The following is a 15,379-nucleotide window of genomic DNA, read 5'->3' as shown; positions in this document are numbered from 1 at the left end:
TGAGGAGGAGAGGAAATCCAGCTTCAGGGCCACTGAGTCTCCAGGCAGCAGTGTAGATTCTAGATAAGGTCCTCTCTCCTTACCCTACAGCTAGGGCCCTCCCCCAACCATCTGGATCCCTGACACAGGCCTTAAACACAGGCCTCTGCTTAAAGCCCCCCACCAGCCCCCCACCACTCCGCCACTCCACAGGCAACTTCTGACTGACTGGATGGGTCCCTAAAGTTTGCCAGGGGGGAAAAGTGTTTGGGTCTTAGACTTCATCCTTCTGGAGAACTGAGAGAGGGGTGGTTGTATGCCCAGAAAAGCCATTTAATATACATGTACCCACACTGAGCACTAACAAGTGTGAGTGTCCATAAAGCACTCCCTGCTTCCCATCAGCCCACACAGAGCTAGACCAGAGGACAGAAAGGACTCAGGAGCCTTCACACCCACATTGGCATTGGCTACCAGCAGGCACTTCCCTTCTGAGTCCTTGACCTGTAAGATTCCAGTCTTAGCTGCAGACTGAATTCACCCCAAACCTGGTCTCTTTCCCATTTTTCATTGCCTAATGGAATCTCCATCTGGACCTTCTGGCAGCTCTTCTCTGGCCAACTCACGGTGCTCCAAAGGATAGAGCCCCAGACCAGAGGGCCAGGAGGCCTGCGTTCTGCCACCAGCAGCGGGTGACCCTAGATAGGTTCCTTTGGGTAGCTTCACCATCCGTGTGTGGGTGTGTGTGTGATATGTGTCTCTATATATGATGCAAGAAAGCACCCAAGGCTCTCTTCTGATTCCAAAAGGAACCAACCATCCTCACTTCCCTCCATGCTCCCATGCTATGACAATGCCTCATTCTTCTCCCAGCACACTAGCACAAAGTGTCAGTGTCCCATTTGTTGCCTTTCCCTCTCCCTCAAATCCAGTTAGTCACCCAATCCTGCAGGGGATCACTCCCTCTCCATCTCTACTGCCACTGCCTTGATTTACATCCTAAGCTACCTTGATGGGTTACTCCAATAGCATATTCTCACAGGAGGTTGCTCCCTGTCCCTCCAACCTGCCCTTCCCAGCCCTGGATCATCCTGAAAGCAGAGATTTCACCCCATGTCTCTTCCACACTGAAAGACCTTCAATGTCATGGGAATAAAATTTCAATTCCTTAGCTGCAGTGTTCAAGGCCTTCCATGGCCTCGCCCCAGCCTAAGACTCCAGTCTCACCTCTCCCCGTGTCCCCTCCCCACCCCACCCTCTGACTCTAGCCATGTGGGCCACTCCTCATTGGGCTTGTCCCAGTCTTTCAGGTTCTGTTCTTGTTTCTTCCCTCATCTCTGGTGCAAAATAGCCTATCTCTTTCCCCCTTTACTGGGGCAAACACTGCAAAACCAGCCAGCTCAGGGCCCATGTTTACCACTAACTCTTTCCTGCACATCTGCTAAGTGTAGGGCTGTGCCCAAAGGCTGATGCAGGCCTGGAGCGGCTCAGGGTCTGGAGCAGGTGTGGACAGAGACATGCAAATAAAGTGCCTAAGTACCATAGCTGAGTTCTCTATTCGATGATATATATATATGCCAGAGAGAAGGGTCAAAGTGACTTAGAGGTAGGAGAAGAGGGTTTCAAGGGTCTGATCTGCATCCTAATAAGAGTTCATTCATCTCGCAGAGCGGACGAAAGAGCTTTCCAGGAAGAGCACGTTGTGCATGCAAAGACAGAGAAGCACATGAAGATAGAAACTGGTGAGCTACTCAGTCTGGGGAACAGTGGAGATGCAGCTGTGAGCTATGTTACTGCCAGGCTTTGCAAGGCCTTCAGTGCCAAAGAAGGATGCTACACTTTATCCTATCAAGGAGGCAATCTTATCCCATCTTATGTAGACCTTCCATCCACAGATCTATTACAGGGCCAAGATGTCTGCACCACATGGAACATGGTGATTAAGAGCATGGTGCAGAAGGAAGGGTCAGCTCTCTGTGTGCATAAATGTGGATGTGACAGACAGAGGAAATGAAAGCAAGAATTAGAGAGGAGTCCCAAAGTAAGAATTACCTAGGAGCACTAAGTAGAAGTCATACATTTCCTGAAGACAAAGCTGAGAGTTAGCAGCTCCCTGGAAAATCACAAGGCTGTGAGGAGATCTGGGTCTGAAGCTGAACACATTGCCCTAGGACAGCATCTCCTAGATTATTTACTGAGCATATCAGAGATAAGAATGGATGTCGTGAAGATCCCCAAGGGCGAATAAGACCTGGCTTTCAGAGTCTAGAAGGGATACAGCCCACCCTTCTGAGGCCACCTGTGGATTCTTGGAAAACAGAGACCCAGAGGTGCCATCAAGTACTGAAACCGATGATGCCAGGAAACATAAAGTGGAACTGCTCTAAGAAGCAGGAAAAACAGTGACTCAGGACCACACAAAGCTGCCAAAAGTTGCAGTCTAGTTGTGCCCACACCAAGTGGTAACAACGTCACCCCACCCCCCGAGGGTCTCTTCTTGAATGGGGGTGCAGTCTGGGAATTTAATAAATGTTTAGATGTCTCATTAGTTGCATTCATATTAGCTTTTCCTTCTCATATTTTACAAGAGGGGATCCACCAGAGCATTTACAGCAGGGAAGCATCATGAACAGATTTGTATTTCAGGAAAAAATTTTTTTTTCAATGGCTACGTCAAAACCAACTTCCAAATTTTACATCAGATGTTACAGCCTGAAGGGCATGCCATTCCTCTCCAAAGCTGAATTCTCTCAGAATCGTTTCCCCCTCCTCACTCTGGAAGCTATCCAGTCTAAAGACAGATACCAGCACTCCCTGAACCCCTGGCCCATAGATTCGATCTCTAGAGTCTCTCCTACCTGTCCCACTCTTTCAGGCCCAATATAAGGCAGCCCCACTTCTATCCTGATTGGCCTTCACTGTCCTAACGGGCCCCTCCGCCCCAGTGTCTGACCCCTCAGCTCACTCCTTCCCATAGCACTGCCACAGTAGGCTTGAGCAGGTCCCACCTTGGCCTTCATCAGAATCACCTGGGGGAACCTGGAACACCATCCCAGACCCACTTCATTCCAAACAGTTTAAAAGCTCCCCAGGTTTGCAAACTATGGCCCTTAATCCTTGCCAGAGATAGTGAAGGGCACCACCCTAGAACTTGTTAGAAATCCAGGTCAGATCCCACCGCTGACCCAGGAATCAGAATCTGCATTTGAACAAGACCCACCTCATGATTCTTAAGCTTGTTAAAGGTTGAGAAGCTCAGCTCTACGGTGTTGCCTGATCATTCATTCCACAAATATTTACTGGATTTTCTCTGTATCAGGCCAGGGGTTGGGATGGTCAAGGGCCAAGGTCCCAGACTTTGAGAAGCTCATTGAACCATCAGTCAGTCCCTTGCTTAAAACCTGTCATTGGCTCCCATGCTTTCCAATTGGGGCCATGCTTCATCCTTGTCACCAACTTTACTGTCTAGCACCTGCCCTGGGAACCCAGTTGGACCACTTGCCGCTTCTCACGGTTAGCTGGTGCTTGCCTGCCTACACAGCTCTGAGCCCAGGCCACGCTCTACCCACCTCTGCCTGGAGACACCCAGGAGAAATCCTCTGAGATCCATCATGCAAGTCATCTGCTTGAAATTTTCCCAGATCTTCCCTGCTCAGATGAAAGACAGGAATTCCCCGGGCGCCTAATGGCTCAGTTGGTTAAGCATCTGCCTTTGGCTCAGGTCACGATTGGGATCGAATCCCATATTGGGCTCCATGCTCAGTGGGGAGCCTGCTTCTCCCTCTCCCTCTGCTGCCCCCCCATTCTCGTTCTCTCTCTCAAGTAAATAAAATCTTAAAAAAAAAAAAAAGGAATTCCCACAATTCTTTGTTCTTCCCTCTCTCGTAGCATTTATCCCATTCTGCTCAGTCTTAAAGCCAGCACACCTGCCGTCGCTACCCCAGTAGAGATCATGATTCTCAGTTTGTCGACTCAGTAGCAATAAGCTAATAGCTGGCACATCATCAAAACTCTAAGTAAGAATAATAATAATAAATGTATTGATAAAATCATGGATGAATGCAATAAGTGAGAAATTCATTAAACTCTCTTATTTCCCACTTCAAGGTCGTTTAAATATGAATTTAAGCAGAATACTAATGGGCTGCCTCTCAAGCCCTAAAGAGAAACAATCTCTAAATTAAATAATATTTTGTGTTTTCTATATTCAAATAATAATCAAAGACTGAACATTTTGAAGATGAATTTTGTGCACAGCCAACTACCTTTCTTTAGTTGGGCATTTAACTTCACAAAATGCAACATAAACTTCGGAAACACTTCAGATTTGTATTATAATCAATTAAGGAACTGGGAAAGGAAAGGGACAGATGAAGAGAAAGATAGGAAGTAGACCTAGAAATATGGCAAGGGGGACGGATCTATACGACATAACCAGCGGCTCTAAAAGTAAAAATACAACACTCTGGGTCTGTTTTTTAAGAGGATTAAAGACTAGCTAGAATGCCTGTTTCGATCCCCTGCAAACTTTGGAAATTCTACCTTTTCAATATATAATCTTATCTTCATTTGAAGAAAAACTGCTGGTCTGGAGTTGGGATGTCATGAGGGAGAGGAGGAGCCCACTTTCAAGTAGAACCTTCCCCGTTTGGCAGTCTACTGGGACGCAGTGGCTTGAGATTTTGATAGGCATGTTGCGTTTTCGCAATTACAGAGTTGGTCTCAGTCAAGGCGTTGCATCTGAGCACACCCGAACAGAGATGTTTGGTCAAACAGACCCTAAACCTCCCGACCACCGTGGGCTCTCTAGACTACGCGGGTGCTTCAGTGACATACCGCACAGAACTGAGGTGACTGACCATCCTGCGCATCTCCAGGGCCATGCTGGCACCTGCAGGGGCGCGCGGATTGTCCGTAGGTCCTGGGCAGGGTTGGGTGGAAATTCGGCGCAAATCCCACGGGAGTTACACCCTTCTCCCAGTCTTCTGGCCAGAGAAGAGGAAGAGGGTCCCTGTCCTTGCGCCTGGGACACGCTCTGGGGCCCTTGCTGGCACTGACCCCCACTCCTCGGGTGGTTCTTGAATCTGGGGGCTTTCGGTTCCCCAGGCAATGCACCCGCGGGGGCTCCCGGTCCGGAACGCGCAGGGGACCTGGGGCGTGGGGAGAGCCCACTGACCTGGGTGCGGGGCTCCTCTCCGGGCGGCTCAGGTGCGCGGGACGCTCCCGTGTCCCTCCCACCTCCGAACATGAGAGCCGGGAAACGAGCTGCAGGCCACTGACCCACCGACCAACTGACCGACCAACCGGCTGACTGAGCGACAGCGGCCGGGTCTGGAGCCCACGTGACGGGGGCGGGACCCACGGGAGGCTCGTCCCGGAGCCCAAGCTTGCTCCCGCCCCCCTTCTCCTGGGACCGCCCCTCAACTCCCCTTCCTTCTCGGGCAGCGCGGCGACCCGCAGGGACCCGTCTGCCACCGGTTCCCTCTTCTCCGAGACCGGCCTCGTCAACCCCGCCCCTTCGAACCTGCCTTCGCCGCGTCCGCCCAGCCGCGGCCCCACCCCCTGGAACGCGTTCAGAGCCCACAAGCCGCGCCTCCCGGAGACCACGCCCCCAGGGAGCCCCGCCCCGCTCCTGTCACCTCCCCGCCCTGCACCCTTCCGGCCCCGGGGAGACCGACGGGCGGGTCCCGGCGCTAGTGCTGCCAGTCCCCTGGGCTTCTCCAGCCTTTCAGCATCATTCCCCGGCCGTAGGAAATGAAAACGAGGAAGCAGAAAAGCAATTTGTATCGAGAATTGCAAAGAGAGAGAAGCCACAGAAAGACCGATTAGAGGCACACTCAAGAGCAGCACCCATTGGGTGTTCGGACTCCCCGGACCCGTGCGATGCAGTCCAAATTGAGGCTGGCTCGGTCTCTGAACAACCCGTTTGGAAGGCTCGGAGTCACCGTAGAGTCTGGCCGCGCTTGAACCCCGCGACCTGGGGTGGAGGTCCCCCTAGTGGTCAGCCTCAACCAAAGACACTTGCTCTGGGTCTTGTGAACAGCTAAGGACAAGAAGCACTTCCCTATGCTCAGCCCCAAGGCGGGGTTCCACAGACGGGAGAAAAGCTTTGGCACCTCAAACCACAGGAATGGATTCTAGAATCAGGGCAGGACTGGGCCCTGAAGACTCAGTCCAACACCTTCCCCCAGCGTGTGGCCTGAATCCCCTTTGGCTGTAGTGCTAGGTTGTTGCCTTGCCTGGGCCTCCCGGGACTGGTTGCTCAGTTCAGCTGATTAAAATCCCTGTGGGCCGCAGATGGCATCAACACCGCAGACTCTGGCACAGTCCCCAGCTCTGGCAGGAGTCGCGACAGCCCGGGCCTCAGTTTTAATGTACATTTCCACAGGCTGGACAAACTCCACAAGACACGTCTTTTTTTCAAATTACCTTGGTGGTCTGAAATTACCAGTGTGCCCGGAAGACTTTTACATGTGAACAGAACTTAAGCCACCCCGACAAATATGAGACTCTGGTCACTGCAGGAACGTGGCCAGAAGCAGACCAAAGGCAAAGCCAGCAGAGGAAGGCTGGGGCCCATGAGAGTTGTGTTACAGCAGGACACCCTGCAGTTCTCTTTCACTTCCTTAAAATAGCAGCAGAGGCTTTTGCAGACCTAGGCGCTACTCAGTTCACATGAGTTCATGGGTGTTTCCAAATCCCACATGTTACTGCCCCGGTGGACACAGTGTCCTAACCTCAGCCCCTAGAAAATGCAAATCTGTTCTTAGAACTATACAACTACTTTTTTTAAATTACCTTAAAAAATGGTGTAAGTCACTGGCTCTCAAGTTTATTCACACTTTGGAACCATTTTGGGGGAGGAGGTTTAAAATATCTGCTGTCTGGGTCCTGCCTCCCGAGGTTGTGATTTTTTTTTTTTTTAATGTTTTATATATTTATTCATGAGAGTCAGAGAGACAGAGAGGCAGAGGCAGAGAGAGAAGCAGGCTTCCCGCCGAGCAGGGAGCCCGATGCGGGACTCGATCCCAGGACCCCGGGATCACGACCTGAGCCGAAGGCAGACGCTTAACCATCTGAGCCACCCAGGCGCCCCCGAGGTTGTGATTTAAAGATCTGGGAGTATGGCCTGGTATTAAGATCTTTAAAAGCTCCTCAGGTGATTCTTCTGCACAGTCGAGTTTACAAACCACTGTCACAGGTCATAGGGACTTTCACCCTAAGATCGGACAAGAGACCCCAGAGCTGAACAGTTCCCCAGAAAGAAGCCGGAGACCATGTTTGTGGGCCCACATGCTGTCCTGCCCTGGCTCCCCGGAAACAAAGTGGCCCATTTAACAGGGAGACGACGTCTTGACCTAAAAGAGTGATTCTAGCTGCAGGAATTTAAAGCACCCGGGTGGGTTGTCAGTGGCAGGGGCACCCTTTGGAACTGTCAAATCCAAGTGTATCACAGATGAAAGGCAACCCTCCTCTTGGCCTCTAAAGGAACTCTGTGTGCAGGACCCACACACAATTCCACTCACCGATAATCCCACTCTACCCTCCTCCTGAGGCAGTCCCCTTATTCCTGCGAAATAGGTAATGGTATTTTCCCCCCGGGGGAGATGATGTCTGTAAACCCATGGAGTGGGGCCCATCACCAGGATTATGTACCCATACCTGCCTCCTTCCACGAAGATCGGGGCTGTGTAGCTATTAGAACTGTGGGTAATTGTGCTGTATACATGGGGTGAGTGATTCCATTCTGCCAAAGCTCTACTCAAATGCCCTGGGGCAAGAATGTCTCTTCATCGCCCGCGGTCCCACCCTGAGCTTGGCAGGGTTGGCAAAACAGCTGCAAGCCCGAAAAACAAACCCTCTCATGTGACTAACCTGGAAAGGCGGATTTTAATCAGCACATGACACAGACTGGCACCACAGCCTGTGCTGGTGACCCACACTGGGCTGAACTGGACAAACACATGGGAAAGAGTTGAAGAAGCCCCTCTGCACAAGCACAGCTGTCCCCTGTCACCTGTGCCACTTGGCAGGCCTGCGGTGACAGGGAGTCACTGGCCCGCTACCTGGCTTCCAGCCAGATTCCAGAAGCTTTCCCTCCCCAGGGCCTCAGTGTGCTGGGGAGCTTCACAGCGAGTCCAATCTCAGGCAACACTTCCTGCAAGCCTGTCTGCTGAGGGTGCGTACGCAAATCTAACCTGATGAGGCTTATTTGCTTAGTGTCAGTTTTATTGTGTTTCCAGCAAGGAAAGAGACACAGGGGAAGGTAAGGCAAGATGAGGCTGCAGGTGGGGTCCTCACCCTTAGGCTGTAGGCTGGTTTTCTGGAGGAAGTAGCTTTCGAAGGGCTTACGGGAAGGTCTTGTGCATACGTGAAAACCGGCTGCAGGGGACAGACCATGATTTTTTAGGATGAGATGCTGAACGTATTTTTTATAAAAGGCTGGGTGAACAAACATATGTATTTGATGCTCCCCTGGGCAATGGAAAGACTATGGGATTTGCGGTATTTTCTAGACCTATTTTCATTTTGAGGCTGTGTTCCTCTGAATGGCTCACCTAAACTTCTCTGAACTCTAAAATGGCAATTATAAAGATCTCTTCTGCATGTCTCACAGGGTGGCATGAGAATTAAATGATGTACATAGGAGCAAACACTTTGTAACAGCCAAGTGGTATTTAAATGTGAGTGGTTTTATTTTCCTCTTGTATCTCCTCAGCTTGGTGAAGGGGCAGAGCTGGGGGACACAGAGATTAAACATCAATAAGAAATTGTACTTTAGTTGGGCAGTGAAAAACAGGAGATTGGCATTTAAGAAAGAGGAAAGAGCATCAGGACAGGTCAGGACAGGAGCCAGGAGTATTAGGAGGTGGGCTACATTTCTAATTGTTGGCAGGGGAGGGGGATGGGGAGGTGGGGGTAAAGGAAAGGCAGGCCGTAAGCTGGATCAGCATGTGGAAGGCCTTGAGAGCCAGGAGGTTTGGATGGGTGATGGAAGTTGAAAATTTCCGAATGACAGACTCTCATCTACACTCTTGGAAGATAACTCAGGCCGTAACATCCAGGGGAAGGATGCATATGCAAGTCCAGTTCTAGTCCCTATCCCTGTATGTGATCAGAGGGATACTGTATTGCAAAGGGGCTGTGGCCTCAGTGTCCCGGGGAGCAGCATCCACAGCCTTAGTGCTCTCCCTCCTTGCTGTACGGCATTACTCCAGAGGCTGCTTTCTTTTTGTCTGGAGTTTGTAAATGATCTGGTTTCCATCATTCCAGGCATACAGCTGCTTATCTCTGGGGTTGTAATGGATCATGGAATGACTTCTTGGCCGCCTGGGCAAGAACAGTTTGGGCAGATCGTCCTCACTGGTATTGCCCAGCGGATCATAGACACAGGTGATGCGGTGAGGGCCATGGCCGCCAGAACTATAGACCACATAGAGAACCCCGCACAAAACAAAGGAGGCTTCAGCATCCTGGCTCCTGCATGGAGTGTCCCATGAGTATTCCACTCCCAGTGTGCCAGGTTCAATTTTTGTGAGAACCAAATGGCCATAGACGCCTGGCCCTGAGTGGATGGCCCAGAGCCCATGCTCATCCACAGCCAGGTCAATGTATGTCGACGGGGAGTGCTGGTAGACCAGTGCTCGGCCTGCCCCTCCTGGGAGCAGCATCCGATCTTCCACAGCCCTCTTCTGTAGATTATATTTGATGATCTCATTCAGAGTCCCTTGGTTGTGAAAAAACAGAAAACCTTTGTGGATCACTTGGCCTGTTCCCTGCCAGGAATGTGTTAGGATTAGCTTCCGTGGGGCTGGCTTGGTGCTATCCTCCATGAATGCCCGCATGTTTGCAAATTCCCAAACAGTTTTGTTTCTGGATCCAACTAGGAAATAAACCTTTTGGGAATTGCTGACAGCATCTTTCATCCAAGAGCCATGTGTGTCCACAGTCTTCTTCACTATTTTCAGAGACTTTACGCCCATCAACATGTTGTCACAGCCTGGCCAAACAGGAGAAAACGGAGAGGTACTTTATAGACATGAGATGGCTGCTTTTCTTACAGATTACTTTTGTATTTTCTGTTCATTGAGGCACAATTGACATACAATGTTACATTAGTTTCACATGTACAACACAGTGATTCAACTTCTCTCTATGTTATGCTTGCTCACAAGGGTAGCTATCGTCTGTCACCATACAATGTTATGACAATGCCATCGATTATATTCCCTATACTGTGCCTTTTACCCATGTTTATTCATTTTGTAACTGGAAGCCTGTACCTCCCACTCGCCTTCACCCATTTTGCTCCCCCAAAACAACGACTAGTTTGTTCTCTGTATTAATGAGTCTGTTTCTGCCTTTTTTTTTTTTTTTTTGGATTCCGCATATAAGCGAAATCATATGGCATCTTCCTCTGTCTCACTTATTTCACTTAGCATAATACCCTCTAGGTCTATCCATGTTGTCACAAATGGCAAGATTGCATTCTTTATGGCAGAGTAATATTCCATATACACCACACCTTCCTTATCCACTCATCTACTGATGGACACTTAAGTTGCCTATATGTTTTGGCTGTTGTAAATAATGGTGCAATAAACAAAGGGATGCATGTATCGTTTCAAATTTAGTATTTTTGTTTTCTTTGGATTAAATACCCAGTAGTGGAACTACTGGATCATCAGGTAGTTCTATTTTTGATTTTTTGAGGAACCTCCTACTGTTTTCCACAGTGGCTACAACAATTTACATTCCCACTCATAGTAGACAGGGTTTCCTTTTTACTCCACATCCTTGCCAACAGTTGTTATTTCTTTCTTTTTGATACTAGCCATTCTGACAGGTATGAGGTGATATCTCTTTGTGGTTTTGATTTGCATTTCCCTGATAAGTGATGTTGAGCATCTTTTCCTGTGTCTGTTCTCACAGATTACTTTTTTTCCTTCAGTGTCTGGAATAAAGTTATCACACATAGATCAATCACAATTTATGGTATGGTTTAAAAAATCAAAGAATTAAATGAATAAATGGATTTCTGTTAAGGGAGCTGCTGTCCAATTATAAGAGTCAATGTTTTATTCAAGTCAGGATATAAACAGCTATTTGCTGGGTCAGAGACCCTGTTCACCTTCTTGGCGTTGACACAGTGAGAATCATTTAGGGGTGAAGCTGCCTGTTTCAATTCCATTTGCCAAGATTTTACCAAGTATCTACTGTGGACTTAGCTTACAATGCTCCCAGAACCACGCTAACTAAGTATTAAGGATAAAAAAGATAATATCAACCCTAACCTTGAGGAGATCACCTTCTAGTTAAGGATTCTGGCCCTTAATCCTATTAGAACATTATAAGAACTCCACTCATCCATTCATTTATTTATTCATGAATGCATGCATGTAGTCAGCAGACACTGGATACCTACAAAGGCGAGATACTGAGCTAGGTGTTATAAACTGGGGTGCAAAAGTTTTGAGGTGCAGTGATAAACTAGGAATGGTTCTTGCTTTATAGGTACCGGACTCACTACAATAGAAAGCTTAAAGTGGATTTTTTAGAAAAGGACAGAGAATGGTGATGTCATTTGAGGAAGGGGATAATCTACATTTGAATTGACCCTTAATGGGTACTATTCTGAGATGGTTAGGAATAACATTCTTCACAATTCACAAAACCACATTCACGACTTGTGTTAGTAAAGTAGTGCAGAATTTAAACCAATATAAACTAAATATTTGCTGTTGCCTCAAACTAGATGCATAAAACAAAGCAGTGGATTGAAACCAGCTCTGTGCCTGGAGCACTGAGGGTGGGGTTAAGGATTATGGATTCTATTCTATAGGCAGGGAGGGAGCTACTGAAGTTTTTGAGCAAGAGTGAATCATGGTCGAGAGTAAGCTGGCAGTTGTGTGTATGATGGATACATGGGAGAGAAACCAAAATCAGGGAAACCAATTAGGAGAGTATTTCTATAATCCAAACAGGATCATAAGGGTCTAAAACAGGTGGAGGAAGATGAAGTGGAAAAAAAAGGGATTTACAATTCTCCAGCTCTTTTACCGTCATGCAAAAGCCCTCCCTTCTTTGTATCTCATGCTATCAACTCCTTTAGTCTAAATCACTGATAGCTCTCTGGGCCACTGCCCCATATGCATCAAGAGCCTGAGCACCTCAACCTCTTCAACTCCACAGCACCTTGCTTTCAACCTCCTCTAGCTACCCCCTCCCATGACCATACTCTGGATCCCCGCCCCCTATTAGAAATGTAAAACTCTACTATCCTAGCCTCTGTGATAATTCCTTACCCTTCCATTTCTTGCTTCTTTGTTCTCACGGACTCAGCTCTTTCATTTCCTCGTGCCCTCCAGGCCCTTAACCTCTGCTTTCTCCCCGTCTCTGAACTTCCTTTCCTGTCTAGCCGACACCACTGTAATACCTCTCTCACCAAGACCCTCACCCACCAGCCCCTTGTTATTCCACAACACCCGCTCTACAAAAATCCCCAGTCCTGGATGAGTTCAAACATCCAGCTCTGTCCCAGAGAGTTGTGTGGAGAAAATCTCACAAACGTGCCATTACATATAAGGGGTCTCCAACATCAGCTGAGCCCTAAGTACCATCCTGCTCTCTCCATAGTTAGACCCCAATCTGCTCCCGCTCAACCATATACATACACACTACTCCATCAGCCCTTTCACCAACAGTAGATTAACTCCTTTGAAAAAATAAACACCACTAGACATGAAGTCCCTCCACTTCCTGTCCCTCATATAAATTTTCTTAAGGTGTTTCTACCTGGCTACCCTCCCACACATCTTAGAAGAGGCCACATCATTCCTCCTGTCCAAGACTAATACATTCACTTGTGCTCTGATCTCACCCCTTCCTGGCTTCTTCTTGACTTCCTAGATGAATTGCCACCTTTTTGTTATCTCTAATTTCTCTTTTGCTGCTAGTTCCTTAGCTTGTAAACACCTTGCCTACATTCAAAAATAATTCTCCCTCGATTAGGCACCACTCTCTAGTTACTTCACTCTATCATTTTATATAGGTTCTCCTCCAGAATAGTCTATGCTCTCTGGGTCTACTTCTTCACCTCTCATCTTTCACTTCACAATAACTTCACAGAAACTACCCTTCATCACATTATCAGGGACTTCCTAACTGAAAACTCAGAACTTTATATTCATATCTTACTTCATCTTCCCACAGCATGACAGTATTGACCAATTCCTCTTTCTTGGAGATTTCGTTCCCCTTGATCTTTGGTTCACTCCTGTCCCTGGGCGTGCCTCCTACTCGTTTCTTCTTGGCTTATGGCAGAGACAGTGTCTGTGTTCACCAAATGCCATTCCATTTTCCTCTTCCCTACTTATGTATTTGCAGCTTTCTTTGTAGTTAGGCTGCACCCACTGCACTGACCTGTCTTCTGTCCAATGGGATGTGGACAGAAGTGGTGGAAGCCATTTCCATCTGGCCCTTAAATATAAGCTATCTTCCAGATGACCTTAGTGTCTTGGAATTCTTGTGGCGTCCAAGTTAAAGAGGGATAGGGGCCGGGATGAAATTAGTTCTAATAGTCATTTCAGGAAAGGTGGGTCATCAGTTCTAATGGTGAACTTGTTGTGGGGACTGCCCCGTTGGACAGTCTGTTGTGAGGTGCAGTGTCATGGAGGTGGGGGAGGAATGGCTTACTAGAAGCATGAGGAATCCTGTGGGTATCTCTCAAATCCTGCCGAGGTCTGTATGGAAACGGTGTGGGCCTCCCTCACTGACCGCTGGAGTGTGTGGTGGTGGGATGCCAAGTGTATAACACTCTCTCCAGGAGCACTGAGCTCTCTGCGGCTTTCCCTCAAGTCTTTGCAATGGCTTTGATATAAGAAGCTGGCTGGGCCAGTGGGTTGTCATTTTCTTCTTAATAAATGCCCGGGTTCTCCAGGCCAACTGGGGACTCTCTAGAGTCAGAGGACATGAAACAGGATGAAGGGAGAGAAACTGGACCCAAGGAGGAGAGGTGCACAGCCAGAGACGTCCCAGAGGTTCTGAGGTAAACAAGCATTGTAGCAAACTGCTTGTTACCGCCAGCTATTCGGAGAGCAATTCTATCACAGTCCCCTAATCAATTCATCATCCACTCTCATCATACCTTCTCTTCCCTCCTCAAGCCTCCATCATACCCTCCTCACTCCTGTATGGAGATCTTGCCTCTTATTCACCGAGAAAACAGAAGCCAGCTGAGAAGTGCGTCATCTCCTGCCTGCCTTGCTGTACCAGTTTCCCTCAGGGTGGCCACACTTGCGTCCTGGACTCCCATGCTGCGTTCCCCACAGTAGCAGCCATAGTGATCTTTTAAGAATGTCAGTCAGATTATGTCACAGGTCTGCTCAAAACTCACCCGTGACTTCCCATCTCACTCAGAGTAGAGTTCTAGTCTTTACCTCCCAGGCCATGTGAGCTGTCCCCGCACTGCCCCTCTGGTCTCTCCTACAATACTCCACCTGCTGCATTTCATTCAGTCACACTGGCCTGCCTGCTCTTCCGCACATTGTGCCAAGCACCCTCCTGCCTCAGCAGTTTGTCACGTTTTTGATCCCTCTGCTTGGGAACCTTCTTTCCAAGATATGTACATGGGTGGCGTCCTCCCTCACTTCCATTAGGCCCGTTCTGATATTCCCTCATCATTAAGGCCTTTTTTGACCACCCTGTAAAAAATGGCAACTCTCTTCTCCAGCTCCCTATAACCCCCTTACCCTAGTTCATTTTTCTCCAAAGTGCTTATTATCTGCTCTCTGACATATTATAAATGCCTCTGTTAACATATTTATTGCTTGATTCCCCTCAATGGAATGTAAATGCCATGAGAGCATGAGTTTTTCTTATTTGTTTCATTCACTGCTGTATGTCTTGCCCCTAAGATAGCAATTGGCACATAGTAGGCCAGTATTTACTAAATGAATGAATGAATGAGTTTTCTAACCACCAATTGTATCTGAACCCATATTCTCTGCCTTCCCTCTTGTTCCCTTTATTTTTGCAGTGGATCTCATCCCCTCTAAACCTACCCAAGGACTTAGCCTCAACAGTCTCTCTTGCCCTCCTAGACCGTCCCTCTCAGTAAACAAACAGAACTTTCTAGTGTGGCCCTGTTTTTCACTTCCACTTTCTATATAATCCACTTTCTCTTCTCCTCTATTAAGGAGTTTCCTCCTCTCCAATTATGCCCTAAGCTGCTCTAATTGGGCTTCAGGCCTCCACTGGTCTAAACTCTCTTGCCCACTCCACAGAATCAGTTCTTGTCAAGGTCACCAACAACCTCCATGTGGCCAAATCCAAGGGTCAGTTCTCAGTCTTACATCCTAATCAACTTCTCAGCAAAATCTGATTACTCGATCACTACCTC

General features: G+C 48.2%; 1 protein-coding gene across 6 annotated transcripts in view; it reads right to left on the bottom strand.

Annotated features, from left to right (window-relative positions):
- Positions 1–15,379, bottom strand: part of LOC123857404 (liprin-beta-2) — a 176,925-nt gene that overhangs the window by 144,396 nt on the left and 17,150 nt on the right. Inside the window, exon 1 of one of the 6 annotated variants that reach the window (XM_045894211.3) lies at positions 5,156–5,437. The exons of 4 other annotated variants lie outside the window; for them this stretch is intronic. In XM_045894211.3, coding sequence (XP_045750167.2) covers positions 5,156–5,227 — 72 coding nt within the window. In that variant the 5' untranslated portion in view covers positions 5,228–5,437. Of the gene's footprint in view, positions 1–5,155; positions 5,438–8,654; positions 9,980–15,379 lie in introns of those variants that run through there. One more of the 6 variants, XM_045894215.3, reaches the window with a different exon arrangement.

The sequence above is a fragment of the Mirounga angustirostris genome, unplaced genomic scaffold (assembly GCF_029215605.1).
Source record: "Mirounga angustirostris isolate CCGP_5_RB_7025 unplaced genomic scaffold, mMirAng1.0.hap1 SCAF_13, whole genome shotgun sequence".
In the NCBI taxonomy this organism is placed as follows: Eukaryota; Metazoa; Chordata; class Mammalia; order Carnivora; family Phocidae; genus Mirounga; species Mirounga angustirostris.
This window is presented reverse-complemented; position numbering and strand designations above follow the sequence as displayed.